This window comes from Cuculus canorus, chromosome 3 (genome assembly GCF_017976375.1).
Source record: "Cuculus canorus isolate bCucCan1 chromosome 3, bCucCan1.pri, whole genome shotgun sequence".
NCBI lineage: Eukaryota > Metazoa > Chordata > Aves > Cuculiformes > Cuculidae > Cuculus > Cuculus canorus.
In genome coordinates, this window is record NC_071403.1 from 101,955,839 (window position 1) to 101,970,270 (window position 14,432).

The following is a 14,432-nucleotide window of genomic DNA, read 5'->3' on the forward strand; positions in this document are numbered from 1 at the left end:
TTCCTGGGGGGAACATCTCACACAACTGAAGTCCAGTCTGTATGGGACAGAATATACAATGTAGATACCCTTAGGGAGACAACTTACTTTGGGACATTTACCTTACCTGAAGCACTGTCTTTAGGGATGTGACAATTTGACTTTTCCCCTCCATAGCTATCCTCTTTTGGGTACCAAATATGCCTTCTGCCCACATCTCCTCTATCCAGGCAGTCCCCTCATCCCAACACCCTGCTTCTTAGACCTTTTGCTAAAAAGGACAGGGCAAAAAGGACAGGAAAGGAACCTGTTTTTAATGGGGTATGGAGGTAAGAATTTGATGCACCTCCATTTCCCCAAAGATAATACCACCAGCCCACTTGCTGGGCTGCTGTGGAGCTTCACAAATGGGTACCAGGAGAGCTCATCAGAAGGAAGATGTTAAGCACAGAAATTATTTACTAAGCAAAAATTCTTCTCTCCTTTCCAACCTTTGCCCCCTTGTATCATTAGATACAAATGGTTTTCCACATCTAGGATCATAAACCTCAGAACTCACAAAAGGTTTTCTGCTATCGAATCCTTTTAAAACCATTGTCAAACACATTCATGCCAATATTCCTGCCAGCAGGGACAGCTGGTCTTGCTGTCTCTTTATTGCGACAGTGAGAAAAAAATGAGGCAGTGCAGAAAGTTTAAAAGCCAGCATGATTGCATTTGGCTGTCTAGTTTCAGATTTCTAAAGCTCTTTTTAATCAGCAGGAGAGGAGCGATCTGGTTTGTGGGCATGTTGCACACTGCAGTTCTGAGGGATGTAGGTAAGATCTGTGGGTGCTCCTCTGTCTAGAAAATGTAAGCCTGTGTCTTAGGAGCCACTTCTGGGCACCCAGATGTGACACATTTGACCTACCGCACCGCTCCAGAGCTGCAGGGTGAGTTAAAGGAGCTCAACAATCAAGCCAGTTTTCTAACAGTCTCCCCTGAGCGCATGACAGACAGGAGAGATTCAGGGAAGGGTGACACTATCTGTGTGCTGTTGAGTGACAGATGGCATAGCAGATTCAAAGTACAGAGGATATGCGTAAGGCCCACATCTCACACTTCCTGTCATTATTTTCTACTCCCACGTGTGTGAAGTGGCTGTGATTTTTCTGAGGCATACTCCCTGGTTTTCAGTTTCCTGGGGGGGAAATCCCTCTCTGCCCAAAAGCCCAAAGCCTGGAAGCCAGATTCAGCCCTGTGAACAGAGCTAGATGTAACAAGTGAGATAAATGCATGTGTGGTTACAAAAGATGTCCTTCTCTTTCCTGCCATCTGCTAGTCTGTTCACTGCTCACAACTGATTGCTGTTGTTGCGAGATTGCAAATTGAGGGATGCATTTGCTTCTGCAGCTTTGAGGGAGGGCAGGCTCAGCATCTGCTTTGCATGGCCACCACACAGGCTCACAAACTTCAGGGAGAAGGGTTTTCACTTACCAGACCCAGGTGGTTGCATGAGAAGTTGATGCTTGTCAGGGTGGTGTTCTTAGCCAAGACCTGGGAGAAAAGTATAGCGGTTGGCCCTGACAGGTTATTACTTCCCAGATGGATGGACTTCAGGGTGGTGTTGGTCAGCAGGGCACGGCCAATTGCCTTTCCGCCTTCATCCTCCACGCAGTTGAGGCGCAGATTCAGGGAGATCAGGGTGGAGTTCTTAGCCAGGGCTTGAGCAAGAGCCTGAGCCCCAAGGTGATGGATCTGGTTGTTATACAGATTAAGGGTTTCTAATCTGCTGTGGTTGATCAACTTCCCAACAGCTCGTGCCCCCTTGTCCTTTATGAGATTATGGGACAAATTCAGCTCCACCAAGCAGGGATGATCCAGCAAGTTACGGACCAGCAGCCTGGTCTTGTCATCATCCACTGTGCTGTGTGTCAACTTGAAAACCTGTGGGGATAAAGGACAGGGACACCAAAACTGTCAGTGCACAAGACCTCCAGTGAATTAAGCCCATGGCCCACCAGACAGGATTCACCTCCCTTTACTTCAAACATCTTTAGTAGGCTCAAATAGTTGCTTTTAGAGTGAGCAGATAATTCCAGCAGGCAGGACATGCCACTGATGGCCCATGCCTATTCCAGGGAGAAATGGTTCATCTCCTGGAAATGCCTGGTCTTCTCTAACTCCATGGGATCTCTCACACAGGGGACTGAATTAAAATGAGATAAAGCTGCCCAAACATCTGCAGAGAGTCAGAGAATAACAGCAGAACTCACCCAGATCACAGTCAAACACCGTCTGAACGAGCATACCCACTGGTGGTAACCACAGTGCTCTCTGTGAAGGGCAATGCCCTGCATGGCTAAAGCACCTTAGTAGCCACATGAGAGGTAATTTATCTCCTGGAAGCCAAGCAGACAAGCATTTCCCAAAGCAGGCCAGTCTGTAGGGAGAGCATTCAGCCAGCTCCCTCTGGCTGTGCTCTGGATAGCAATGCTGGCTGACATTTTGGGGGCTGAGTATATGTACTGCAGGTGCCGCAGAACTGAGCATTGTGTTAGTTCCCAGAAAGAAAAAGCCTCATCACTCTAAGGCAAATATGAGTATATCCTCATGTTCTTAGAGATTTCTGCTGCTCTGGAGCAGGTTGACATGTATTTACTGAGCATAACAACCAAAATCTCCCTATGAAAAACTCTCTCTGGGCTTCTCCTCTCCTTCCTCCCAAAAACACGTGAGGAGTTAAGAGAGGATTATTGCTTTCTTGTGGGCTCCAGGGAACATGTTTTGTGGGAGCAAGTATTTTTCTTGCCGACCCTCTGACAATCTCTTCTAATAAGAACATATGCAGAACAAGATACTCAGCACTAGGCAAGCAAGTTAACTTCTGTGCACCCTGCCAGACTGCAGCTTGCAACAGGAAGGGTGCTGCAGCAAACAAAACTGGTCCCTAGGTTTCTAGCCCCAGGCAATTTTGAAGATCTAGCTGAGGAAGAAAGGTTCATTTTGAGATACGTTACTTTCAAGCTGTGGCACTTCTTCACAGCAACAGCCAGGTTGCAGCAGTCTTGGTAGGTGAAGTTAAAAAGGTTCCACTGGAAGTTCATGCCACAGTCCTTCACGCCATAACTGAGATGAAGCTCCTGCAGGTGGGGGAGCGCAGTAATGAGGACTCCCAGGTCATAGTGATGCGTGGAGACCTCTTCAAGCCCCATATCAGAGAGGTCATCCATTTCCTCTTTTTGATCCACCTTCACTGGTGGCAGTAACTGATCAACCTCCAGTTTCTGCACATAGTCTTTGCAGAGTGGAATGACCTCTAGGACCTGATTGGGGTCTGTGGTGTTAGGGATGAAATGTTTCAGGATGTTCTCCAGATGACGCTCAAAGAACATTCGTTTCCAGCTGTAGCCATAATTGGAGATGTTACACACTTGCCAGCGCTCAGTACAGCACCTCTTCCAGTAGTCCTCATCACTTATTAGGTTGGCAGTCACAGTGAGTGGAAGGCCAGTAGAGAGCCTGTCCAACACCTTCCTTTGGTGCTCAGGCAGAAGACGATCCAAAATAGGGTTCTCTGGAGGGCATGAAAATGAGAAGATGTTGGTCTGAGCTTTAAGAACCATGGCTGGTGCTACGATTCTGCTTGGACCCCTAGCTGCGTGCCCATGTCCTCCTCTCTGCTGATACTCTCTTCTCAGTTGTCAGCAGCTGGTGCAGGGAGCTAAGCTGGCAGAAAATGTATAGGATTCATCTCCTACATTTCTGTGTAGGATTTCTAACTTTTACAATAAAACATCAGTGTAATGGGGTTTACTTCCCTAACATTTGGAAACTGCATCAGAAACTTAGCTCCCAGCTTAAATTTAATTTGAATGCAGTTTATATTTAGAGCAAGACTTCTGCTCCCAAGACTGCTAATTCAGCTTTACAGCGATGGCAAGGTTTGGCTTGTCATTTGTTGAACTTTCTCCCTTTGGTTTCAAAGCATATTGAAGGACAATATTTGAGAACAACTGTCTGTGTCCTTTTCCTTTCTATCTTAACTCAGATGTTTGTCTTACCCTGAACTGATTCCTGTTCCTTTCCACTGAGACACACTCTTAGCCTTTAGGTCCACCTTATTTAAATAAAAGCTCTCTTTTCCCAAGAGCTTTCTTCTCACAGTTTCTTTCCCAATGCTCACCATAAATCTCAGCTGGCTTCTGTCTGGTGAAAGTTCTTTGTGGTAAAAAACACCAGAGAAATCCCATGCATACTCATATCACGAATGCTTGGTGACAGGTAAACAGTAGTGCTGAGTAACAGAACTCATCAGTGGAGAGGCCTATCTTCACATGGGAAATCAGATTTTGAGACACAAAGTGGGGTTAGCTTTATATTTCCTCTGTCTCTGTAGCATTTCCTTCCTAAGGACACCCAGAGTTTTACCACAGCCTTTTCCTAGAGTCTATTCTTCAGTGTCGTACAGCTGACACTACAGTGACCTTCCCTGCAAAGTCCTGTGAGCAGAGGTGGGACACATATACGGAACTGGACTAGCTTCACTCAGGCTCACTCAAGCCACATCAGCGGACAAGATGCAGCTGCACAGCTCAGCTAGTGGCATGAGGGCCCCCAAGACATCACACACTGCTTTTACGTGCATACAATGTAGGTTAAATCCATTTGGCATCAGACTAACTGATCAGGCAGATAGGACTGCAAGGATGTCCCAGGTCAGGCTCCCAACTACCATCAGCTCCTGGAGCAAAACAGCACTGAGCTTCTCTGTACTCTCATACAGTCCCCATATACCTTTGATCTTTGCTGCCACTTCACTGAGTCAGCCAAAAAGACAGGTAGGCCCTTCCTTTCCCCTTCCCAGTCAGTTCCTAGATGAGGCATGCATTTTCTTCTTTTCTGTGTTTTATCAGTCCATCCGTTCCAAAAGCACATTCCCTACTTGAGGATATAACTTGTCACATCACCACCAAAAGCCACAGAGAAAGCCTGAGACTGTGCACACACTACATATTCTGAGATGGTAGCTCCTCTGAGCAGGGAACAACTCCATCTCTTTTTACAGCACTCAGAACAATGGGGTCCACCCTCAAGTGCTGCTGTAATGCATGCATATTCAGAAAAGGAAACAGCAATTCCACAGCCCTGGCCATGTTTGAGGAAGGTAAGTCCAGCAGAGCATGGGAGCAAGACAAAATGATAGGACAAGGCTGGGGCAGACTCACATCCTGGACAGCAGCCCAGAGGACTACAGCCATCCCTGGAGTGTACAAGTACGTACTTAGGAACTAAACAGTTTGTTTAACTAGCTGCTTGAGGGGATATTTCTTCCCATCTGTTCCTTTGGCAGGGCTGAGAACCACACTCTGCCTTTCAGATGCATCTGCCTGTCTTGTTGACCCTCTGCTCTCCGGGACTGACACTCTCTCTCCATGTGTCCTGGGGAAAAACACTCCTGCTTACTTTCAAAATGGTCAGCGATGTGCTGGAGGCAGAGCTCAGTGAGGCAGGGGACAGTGACGAGGGACCACTCAGGATCCTCAGCGATGCAGTGCTTATATTTCGAGTCAGCAGTGGGGCTGGCCTGGGATGGATACAGCGAAGGAATGGCTGTGCTCCTGTCACTGGCTGCGGGCTGCTGCATCCTGATCAGCATGCACTTCTTCAGGAGAAGCAAGAAGAAAATTGCTTGAAAGCAGGAGTCACCACTGTATTTTCCATCTGGGTTGCCTGTGAAAGAAAAAGGCAACTTTAATAAGAGGTCAGTGATAGGAATGCTCTGCTCACACTGCTCTCCTGTAATGCACTCGGTCCCTGCCCTTTGCCTGCCTCCTCTGCTTGGACTGGAAGCACTATAGCAAAACAACTATTATTCAGCCTTATCTTTATACAATACCCTGTGCAAAGAGGTCTCTATGTACCATGTGTCATAAAGATATAATAATACATTAATTCAGAGTTCTGTTGAAGAGGATGGACAAAAATTTATCGTGTGTTCCAATAAAAGAAATAGGTGAAGCTGGGTTTAAAGTAAAGGAAAAAAATGGTTCTTCACGCTGTTTGCAGTTGAACTAAGAAATTCCTTGCCATGGGATGTTGTGGATGCTGGGAGTCTGTGCAAGTTTCAGGACAAGACCAAACCCTGGTTTGATCCAGTGTGCCTTTTCTTATGACTCCTTAAAGACATGCTTTACAGATGAATACATGTAAAATGTATTTCTGCTTCTCCCAATTACTCTCCAGCTGAACTCCTTCCAAACATCCATTATTGATGAGATGGGTCAGATCTGTTCAGACCACACTGAACCTAAGCAGATATGAGCTAAAAGAACCAGCCTGGAGCAGAAGGCAGGATGCCCAGTCCTATTAACTCTGCACAACTTTCCCAGACGAATGTTTCCCATTTGCTGTTTCCTACTCCAGCCTCAGAACTGGCATGCTCAGCTGTCAGGATCTCGCATGTATGGTTAATAGCTGGTAGTCCTAATGGTTCTCCTCCCAGCTCCACTATTCTTAAAGACGCAGAGAAGACATTAGGAAGAAGCCTGCCCCTTGAGTTCTGGGTTCAACAAGAGTGCCCAATCTTGGTGAGCATCTCCCAGGGCATACAGACCTATGCTGATCCTTACTGTGGCTAACTGGACATAAAAGTGCCAGGGCCGAACAGTTAGAGTCAGCACGACACCTAAAAGGAGCATGAGGTAGCTGCATGGATGGCAATGTCAGAAGTGTGGACAGCTTCCCGCAAGACCAAGGGGATCCCTCTGGGCAAAGGTGGCCTTGCACCTGGTAAAGCCAAAAGGATCCTGTGATAACATCCTACACAGAAGATAACTGCTATGTAGTACCTTGTGCCACAACATCCCTCAGCTGAACAGAACTTTGATCCCAAACAACCCCGGTGTGATCTCCCAGACGAAACCTCCTATGTCCTTCTTCGGCACCAGGCTGGCTGCTCCCTTCTCCTCTGCCCTCCCAGTTTGTACAGCCTCATCAGTACAGGCCTCTCTCTCTCTGAAACATTTGTAGCTTGCTTTGTTAGAGTTCCTCCCTCTGCTCCTTCCTCCTCCCAAAGACATCCAAAGCAGGGCCTGCAAAAGAACTGGCAAAACAGGGATGAGAGGAGATCTGTGAAATGCTGAGAACTAGAGGAGAGGAGCAAAATGATTCATACTGTACTGCAGAAACTACGTCAGCAAAGTCCTCTTCAAGTGCAGTTGGAGCAGGTCTGAGAAGAGAGTAATTGTTTCAGAATGAGAGTCAGGGAAGGGTGGAGATGGCAGTGGCAAGGCATCCTCCGGCACGCAGTAGGGGGATGAAGAGCACCAAGTGCAGGGAAGCTGTATTTCCTGGAAGGCACTGGTGTAAAGATGATGAAGGCAAAGGCTGAAGAAAAAGGGGACTGATCTGAAGTAGGGTGGGTGTGGAAGGAGGATAGACAGATGTGAGGACTGGGAGTCCTTTCTCTGCAAAGCTCCCTGCCCCCAAAGGAAAGTGATGTGATGGCAGGCCACCATTGATGGGGAAGAGAAAAGGCCTGATTCTCCACAGCACACTGACCCAGCTGAAACCCAGTTCTCGGTGCTTGACGGACTTCAGCAGAAGGGCAAAACACAGCCAGATGGCAGTGAGGTGGCACTAATAGAGGAGAAGTGACTGGGAAAAATGTTTTCTCCTTGCTCAGTCCTTTGTCCTATTCAAAAAGCATCTGTGTCACTCTGTCCCCCAGGCAAGTCACAGCTAATGGGAACTTATGATGGCTTTCCTGACCTTTTGGAAGCAATTGCTAAAGGCCAGCTGTTGGGGAAAGCCAGTGCAGCCTCAGTGGCCTAGGATTATTTCATGGCTGCATTCCAGCAGATGACCTGATTGCCAGTTTACTGATGGCAGATTGATTTTTAGAGGGTATGTAATCCATGGCACATGTGGGACTGCCAAACGGACTCCCAGAGACCAAGTGGGAGACACAGCTGCTCTCAGGCAGAGTCAAAACCCAGCTCTAGAAACAATGCAGCCCCTCCATACATCAGATGAACATTGCTGAGCAAAGCTGGTGTGCGCTACTCAATTATAGACAAGACCCAGTATAAGATGGCCCCAAAAGAGAGGCAGATAGCTCAGGGTGTCTTATATCCCAGCTGCTGAGAAGCTCCACACCAAGTCAGCTTTGCGGACTCCACTATCCCCATTTGATATTCAATGTGTATCCAGCAAGAGCAAGTCTGCCAGCATGCAATAGTCAGCCTTCAAGGCATCTGAATCAACCCCACGCCTGCGGTGCTGGGGAGGTCTGAGTCTGACGCTGAGTCACTGCTCACACTGCATCCATTACCACCACCCCCACTGAGCACAGTAAGCATGTCCCACATCAGGTGGGACATGCTTAGATATGTTTAGACTGGACATTAGGAAGAGTTTCTTCACCATGAGAGTGGTGAGACATTGGAACAGGTTGCCAAGGGAAGTTGTGGATGGCCCATTCCTGGAGGTGTCCAAGGCCAGGTTGGATGGGGCCTTGGGCAGTCTAGTCTGACGGGATGTCCCTGCCCATGGCAGGGAGGTTGGAACTAGATGATCTTTAAGGTCCCTTCCAACCCAAACTATTCTATGATTCTATGATGTGTTTAGCCAGGGAAAGGGCCTCTTTCACCACTGCATCCCCTCTACCTTGGCTGTAGGAATCTCACCCAACCAGAGCTAATATTAGCCAAGCTAATTCCCATAGCCAGGTTTGCTAAGTATGTGTTTAAAACTGGAAAAGCCTTGCAATTCGCTATCAATAAGCCAAGTCAACAGCATTAATGCATGCTCCTTCCCGCCCACTCTACATACTCATCAGTCACCTACACTAGAAGGGCTTTATTAAATGATATACAGTGAATGATATTATGTAGTAAATTCCTAGCTTGTGTCATTTCATACACAGATTAGGCTGAAAGGGAAATGATACTAAAATTTCTAAACAAAAGAAATCACACTTCTTTTCCCAGGAAGAAGCCAATCTGACATCTAGCATGCCTAACAAAACCTTCAGCTGTACCTGTTTTGTTCTGGAAGTAGGACATCTGGGCCAACATAAAAGTTTTCTGCACTTTTTAGCAAAGCCCAGAGAGACAAAAAAAGGAGTTGCATGGAAACGAGTGACCTTTGGCTGATGCCTACTGCCAGCAGTGTGGTGATCCAAGAAATGGAGTGGCTGTACACATCGCTTTTACCGAAGAGTTTGTAAACGCAGGCAAAATTCTTCCTGAGGATGGTTATACTCCAGCCAAGATTGCATTCGCGCTGAAGCTCAGTTTACTCAGAAACTGAGGAAGCTCACAGGTCACTGCAGTAGCACCCTGAAAATGCCAGCTGTTCTGTAGGTGGCCCAGCCTTTGTGCTGTCATCTCTGCTCCAGGCAGGGGAGTAGGGACATTGGCAAGTGATCCTGACTGCTGGCTACCACCTGCACAGATCTTTGCACTTCAAAAGGCTGATGCTAAGTGTGCATTAGGGCAGCGTAATGCAGGCTCATAAAGGAGCTGACTCTCCAAAATGGGCTTTAAGTACATTTTTTTAAAAAAGTGTGCCAAGTGAGGAATCTATTTAGCTCCAGCTATAATGGGATTTGTCTGTAATGGGAGACTGGGCAGAATGAGGCCAGCCAGTCTTTTGGGAGTATGGTTAATGTCATCACTATAATCGAGGTGGTGGGAAGGGCCAGCACTGTGGGCCTGGATACCCACCAGCATTGCTAGGTAAGGGTTGCTGCCCAAAAGAGGTGTCAGAAACATGAAAGCAGTTGAGGACCAGAGCATCGCCCACTGCAGCCGCAGCCACCCTGCACAGCTGGCTCTGCTGTGTCAGCCCCCAGAGACTCGGAGCCGAGTCCCTCGCCCTGGGAGGCAAGGAAAACCTTTGCCAGCTGCCAAACACCCCAGCCGCTCAGCAGCCCCACCAGCTCAGCTCCCCGCAACGCCCGCAGCGCGACCCTGCGCTCCCTCCTCCCCGCGCAGCCCCTTTCCAGAGCCCCCGAGAGGGGACAAACCTCACTGGCCCGACCCCTTGATTAAGAAGACGACCTGCAAACCTCTGCGAGGGAGAGGAGGGGCTCCCCGGAGGGGACGCCAGAGGGATGCAGGCAGCCCCGGGAGTGGATCCCCCCTCCTGGCGGTTTCTCCTGCTGTCCCTGCCCACGGCTGCGCGGAACAGGGGTAAGAAGAGCCCGGTCGCCTCCCCCGGGACCGGCCGGTCGCTAAGGACGCGGCCGCTGCCGTGGGCGGGGGCTCCTGCGGCTGCAGGGGTTGGGTGCGGGATGGGATTTGGGAGCGTGATGTCCCTGTCACTCAGCCACACTAAAACTGCTGGGCCTTGGTGCGAACTGTCTTTTCCAGCATGGAGGAAGAGTATGAGCTCCCAAGAGGTCCATCACCACCCACGCTGGCCCACATTGCTGCTCCAAGAGTGCTGGGGGACCATTTGCCAAGGTCCCATGTACTCCCGAGGCGTCTCGGCAGCATGGAAAGATCTGGGCAAGCGACGCTCCTTGAGTGATTAGGTACAAGTATTCAAACGGTGAATGCTTGGCTGTGCTCAGTATACTTGTTTTTGTTGTAAATTTGTATTTTAAAGCTCTTCAGCATTCACAACGACTCCCTTGCTAAAGATACGCTGTTGGTGCCTGAAGCTGGTTTGCTTCACGGCCTCACATTTTGGGGCTGTTACCCCTGAATGATGCATCCCAGGCAGGTCTGAGGGGGAGGAGAGCAAATCTGAGAACTCTGCTGTCAGCGAGACCTTGGTCTATCTGCTATGTGCCCATTTCTGTCCTCCTCAGTCTGCTCTTTCTCCATTTTGCCAGTGAGCACCTTCTTGCAGAGCAGAGGAAAGACCAGAATCCTCAGCAAGGCAGCGACTGCACGCATAATGCTGTGGAATATAGAGAGTAAACAAAGGGAGGAAAACATGCATCTCCTCTTTCCCACTTTTCAGATCTAAGTAAGCATTTTGGTATTTGCCAGTAGATATTCAGACTGAAATGTGGCTTTCTTTTGCTCCTACAAAATGCTGATGTGCTCAGCGGGTACATGATGAGCATAGCCAGTCTGTGCCCTATGGCACAGATACATAATCCTGGTGTCAGCTCTCATGACTCTCATGATAGTCCTGCAAGTCCCATGATAGCTGGCATTTTTGGGAAACTGCACCAACTTTCATTTTAAATATGCCTCCTGGTCATTGAAAAGATGTTACAAACACAATCCAAGGTTGCCTGAAAGGCTCAGCAACAAAACAAGGAACGCAGAGATTCATAGATTAAAAAAAGAATCATGATTTTAAGGTGTCCTTTGTGAGTTACAAAGATGGGGAGTTAGTTAGACTTTGGCAGCAATGCACTTCTTTTCTAGGTGTGGCATGATTCTGTCGCTCAGAAGAGAGTGACACCGCCTGTGTGTCAAGCTGGTGTTTAGCACAGTGGGGGTGTCAGAAGTCTGGCAAAGCCCGTCACAAACACTGGCCTCACATTGGCCATGTGGCAGCACATCTTCTGGGCTTTCAAGATAGCGAAAAGTGGGAATGAGGGCAATGTAAAATGAGAAATATTTTCTCTTGCACTGATGTCCATGCATGTATTCAGTTTGACTCCTGAGCAGCAAAGGAGATGGCCAAACTGGATCATGGAAATAGCCTCCCCCCCAAGTTGTTTCCACAATTGTGCTCAAGTTCTGAGCTGAGCTTTCAACAGGGGAAGTCTTTAGCCTATCTCACTGCTAATATGATGCAAACGTCATGTTTTGAAGACTTTGCGGTCCAATTTAATCCAGCTGTGTCTGCCCAGTGTCAGCAGATCTCAGAGTTGATATTGCCTAAGCACTGCAAGTCATTTGTTGACCTGGATGCAATCAGGTGTTGAATCATAGGCTGAAAACAAGTAGTGGTGGCCAAAAAATAGCTGTCTTAGCTCTTTATCTACCTTAAGATTTATTTCCATGCACGTGGACATTAGCATGTGTTTCCAGTGAGTTGTGCAGTGGCAGTTGCTCCTCAAATGCCATGGGTAAAACACCCATATCCATTCCCATATCTCTTCCCATTACCTTCCTGCCCTTCGAGGCTAGACCATCACCCTACCAGCAAATCTCAGCTGCCTTTTATACCCTCCAGCTGCCAGGTCTCAGATTTCCCCCAGACAGTGCCTGTGATAGTGTTGTGCCTTATCAGCTCAGCCATCTTTGCCTGGAGTTTGAGGACAGTGTAACAGTAGTCAACTGTCTTATCACAACAACTAAATAGGAAAGGAACCAGGTTCTGTACTGCCTTTTTGTGGGAGGAACATATGCCACAGGGCATCTTCTGCTGTTAATTCGAAGATTCTGGTGCTGTTCTGGAGACAGACCTATGGCTGTGGAGTTACAACGTCCCAGACATGACTGGCTAGAATCATATTATCCTGCCTCACTTCTCCCACTCTGATTTCTTTGTCACTTTGAGGGCATTTGTAAATCATTGCTGGGAGATGAGCCATGTGGTGATGAAGTGAAGAGAAAGGAAAATCCTTGCTTCATCTGCCCACAACTTAATATCACAACTGGGTGTGATTTCTAGAACTGGACATCAGTAGCTCAGGTTTCATCAGAGAGCTCCAAACCTCTGCTCCATCCCCAATAGGTCTTACATAGCATCACATGTTGCACTTGCACTTGCTGAAGATTATCCAGAGAGGAAGACTGGTGGCCTGTATGCATCCTGTGTGCTGCAGGGATATGCAGAAGTTAAAGATCAAGTTGCCCATCCATGGCAGGCCTGGGGACCTCCCTCTTTTAAGCCAAACCTCTGCTCTTCAGTTTCCCTTCTCTGCGGTGCTCTTGGTTGTTTTGTTTTGATTTGGTTTGGGTTTTTGTTGTTTTTTATTTTGCAAGAAGCAGAGCCTTGTTCCTCTCAGAGATCATGCTGGATGTGGCCCCTCTCAATCTAGGCATCTTCCACTTCAAGATGAGCAGCTGAAAGAAGGGGGTGCAAGTGGACCTTCAGCCCAGCATCTCTGTGCACAAAGATCTCCGACAGCTGTGTAGCGCCAGCAGTGAAACTGTGCTGGGTGTTGCTGGGATGAGGACTATTGCTAGGTATTTCCTGGTGCCAGAGCACGAGAAGATAGTGCACAGACACAGAAAGGTGCCTTTATCCCCTGAAGCCTGCTTTACTCGGCCACCAAGACATCCTGCAGCCAAGCAGCTCTCCTCTAATCTGCTTCTTGGTTTTTCCCTGGTGGGGTGGCACCCGGACCAGCTGTCTTCTTGGGGACTGCACGAACACATATGGTGAGGTTTTTGCCCATGGCAGACTGTTTGCAGTGGCAGCTGGAGGAAGCAGGAGTGGAAGGGGGAAAAAAACCCCTCTGTGCATGTGTCCACCCAGTCAGCTCTGCTAATGCATCTCCTGCAGCCCCCTTTGTCCTTACCTCATGCTATGATGGCCAGAAGTCACCATACTCATTCTGGATATCATTTTATTAAGTCCTTTACGCCATGTGAGGCAGCTTCTCTAGCTGATGCCTTCAGCGAGGCAACCCTCATCTGTCAGATGCAGTTCATCTCTCTGAGGGGAAGAACCACAGGCACAGCTGAAGGTCAGGTTTGAGAGGAAGCAGTTGGTGTTTGATGTCTGCCTGACTCCAAAGGGATTCACTACGGCAGGATTCAGCAAGGTCTGTCCAAGGGAGTCCTCTTGCATGGGTGGCTTCTACCCTTTCAATGAGGAACACAGAAAGTTGCCAAAACTGGGGGGACTCAGCAAACTGAGGATGCTGAAGAGCAGAGACTGGCTCCAAAGCCCTGTCTCCGGGCCCTCCTCTGGCTGGATCCCTGCAGGTCTTACTGGAAAACACTTCTTAAAAGCAGCTGACATCTCCTAGAGTCCTACAGGAAGCGGCAAAAAAAAATGGCATCCTGAAAGGAGGAAAAAAACCCCTGCACAGCCAGCGCTGAAGCATGGGGGAGCAGGATGCTCCCCATGCTGCTGCTCCTCCCATTGCAGAAACTGCTCTCCCTGGGTCCCAGCAGGAACCGTGCAGCTGCTGACAGCTATTAATAGGCAGGGAGAACGTGGGTTCTGTCTCCTGCTGCTTCCTAGGATGGATGGTAATTACCCTTAATTAGACTGGATTTGGTTCCACCTCCTACCTTCCAAGCCCCTTGCCTGCGCTGGGAAAGAGAGACTGGGGCTCATCTGCTGCCTGTGCTGGCTCTGTGGGGAGCTGGACTCGGCAGCAGGAGCAGGGGCTCGTCTCCCCAGGACATGCTGCAGGCCTTGCCTGTGGATGCTGGGCACAAGGGAGGAGGCAGAGCCTGCCAGCTGGTGGGCTGCAGGAACTCCTCTCACCCTAACCTTTCCAGCAGCACACCGGAGACCTGCAGGGAGTGAAAGAAATGATCCCAACAAAGCCTGCGGGTGTGGGTGGATTGGATGTGCTCTCTTTGATTCTAACTAAA

At 48.6% G+C, this 14,432-nt stretch overlaps 2 protein-coding genes across 5 annotated transcripts in view; one reads left to right on the plus strand and one right to left on the minus strand.

Annotated features, from left to right (window-relative positions):
• TMEM151B (transmembrane protein 151B) overlaps positions 1–5,524 on the plus strand; it is a 27,156-nt gene extending 21,632 nt beyond the window's left edge. The window contains exon 4 of one of the 2 annotated variants that reach the window (XM_054062695.1): positions 5,312–5,524. The gene's annotated coding sequence lies outside the window, so the exon portion shown is untranslated. The remainder of the gene's footprint in view (positions 1–5,311) is intronic. The other variant, XM_054062698.1, reaches the window with a different exon arrangement.
• TCTE1 (t-complex-associated-testis-expressed 1) overlaps positions 1–10,126 on the minus strand; it is an 11,179-nt gene extending 1,053 nt beyond the window's left edge. Inside the window, exons 1-4 of one of the 3 annotated variants that reach the window (XM_009559194.2) lie at positions 10,026–10,126; positions 5,425–5,691; positions 2,979–3,535; positions 1,456–1,905 (exon numbers count right to left, since the gene is read on the minus strand). In XM_009559194.2, the coding sequence (XP_009557489.2) occupies positions 1,456–1,905; positions 2,979–3,535; positions 5,425–5,617 (1,200 nt within the window). In that variant the 5' untranslated portion in view covers positions 5,618–5,691; positions 10,026–10,126. Of the gene's footprint in view, positions 1–1,455; positions 1,906–2,978; positions 3,688–5,424; positions 5,692–10,025 lie in introns of those variants that run through there. The other 2 variants (XM_054062699.1, XM_054062700.1) reach the window with 2 other exon arrangements.
• Positions 10,127–14,432: the final 4,306 nt, after the last annotated feature.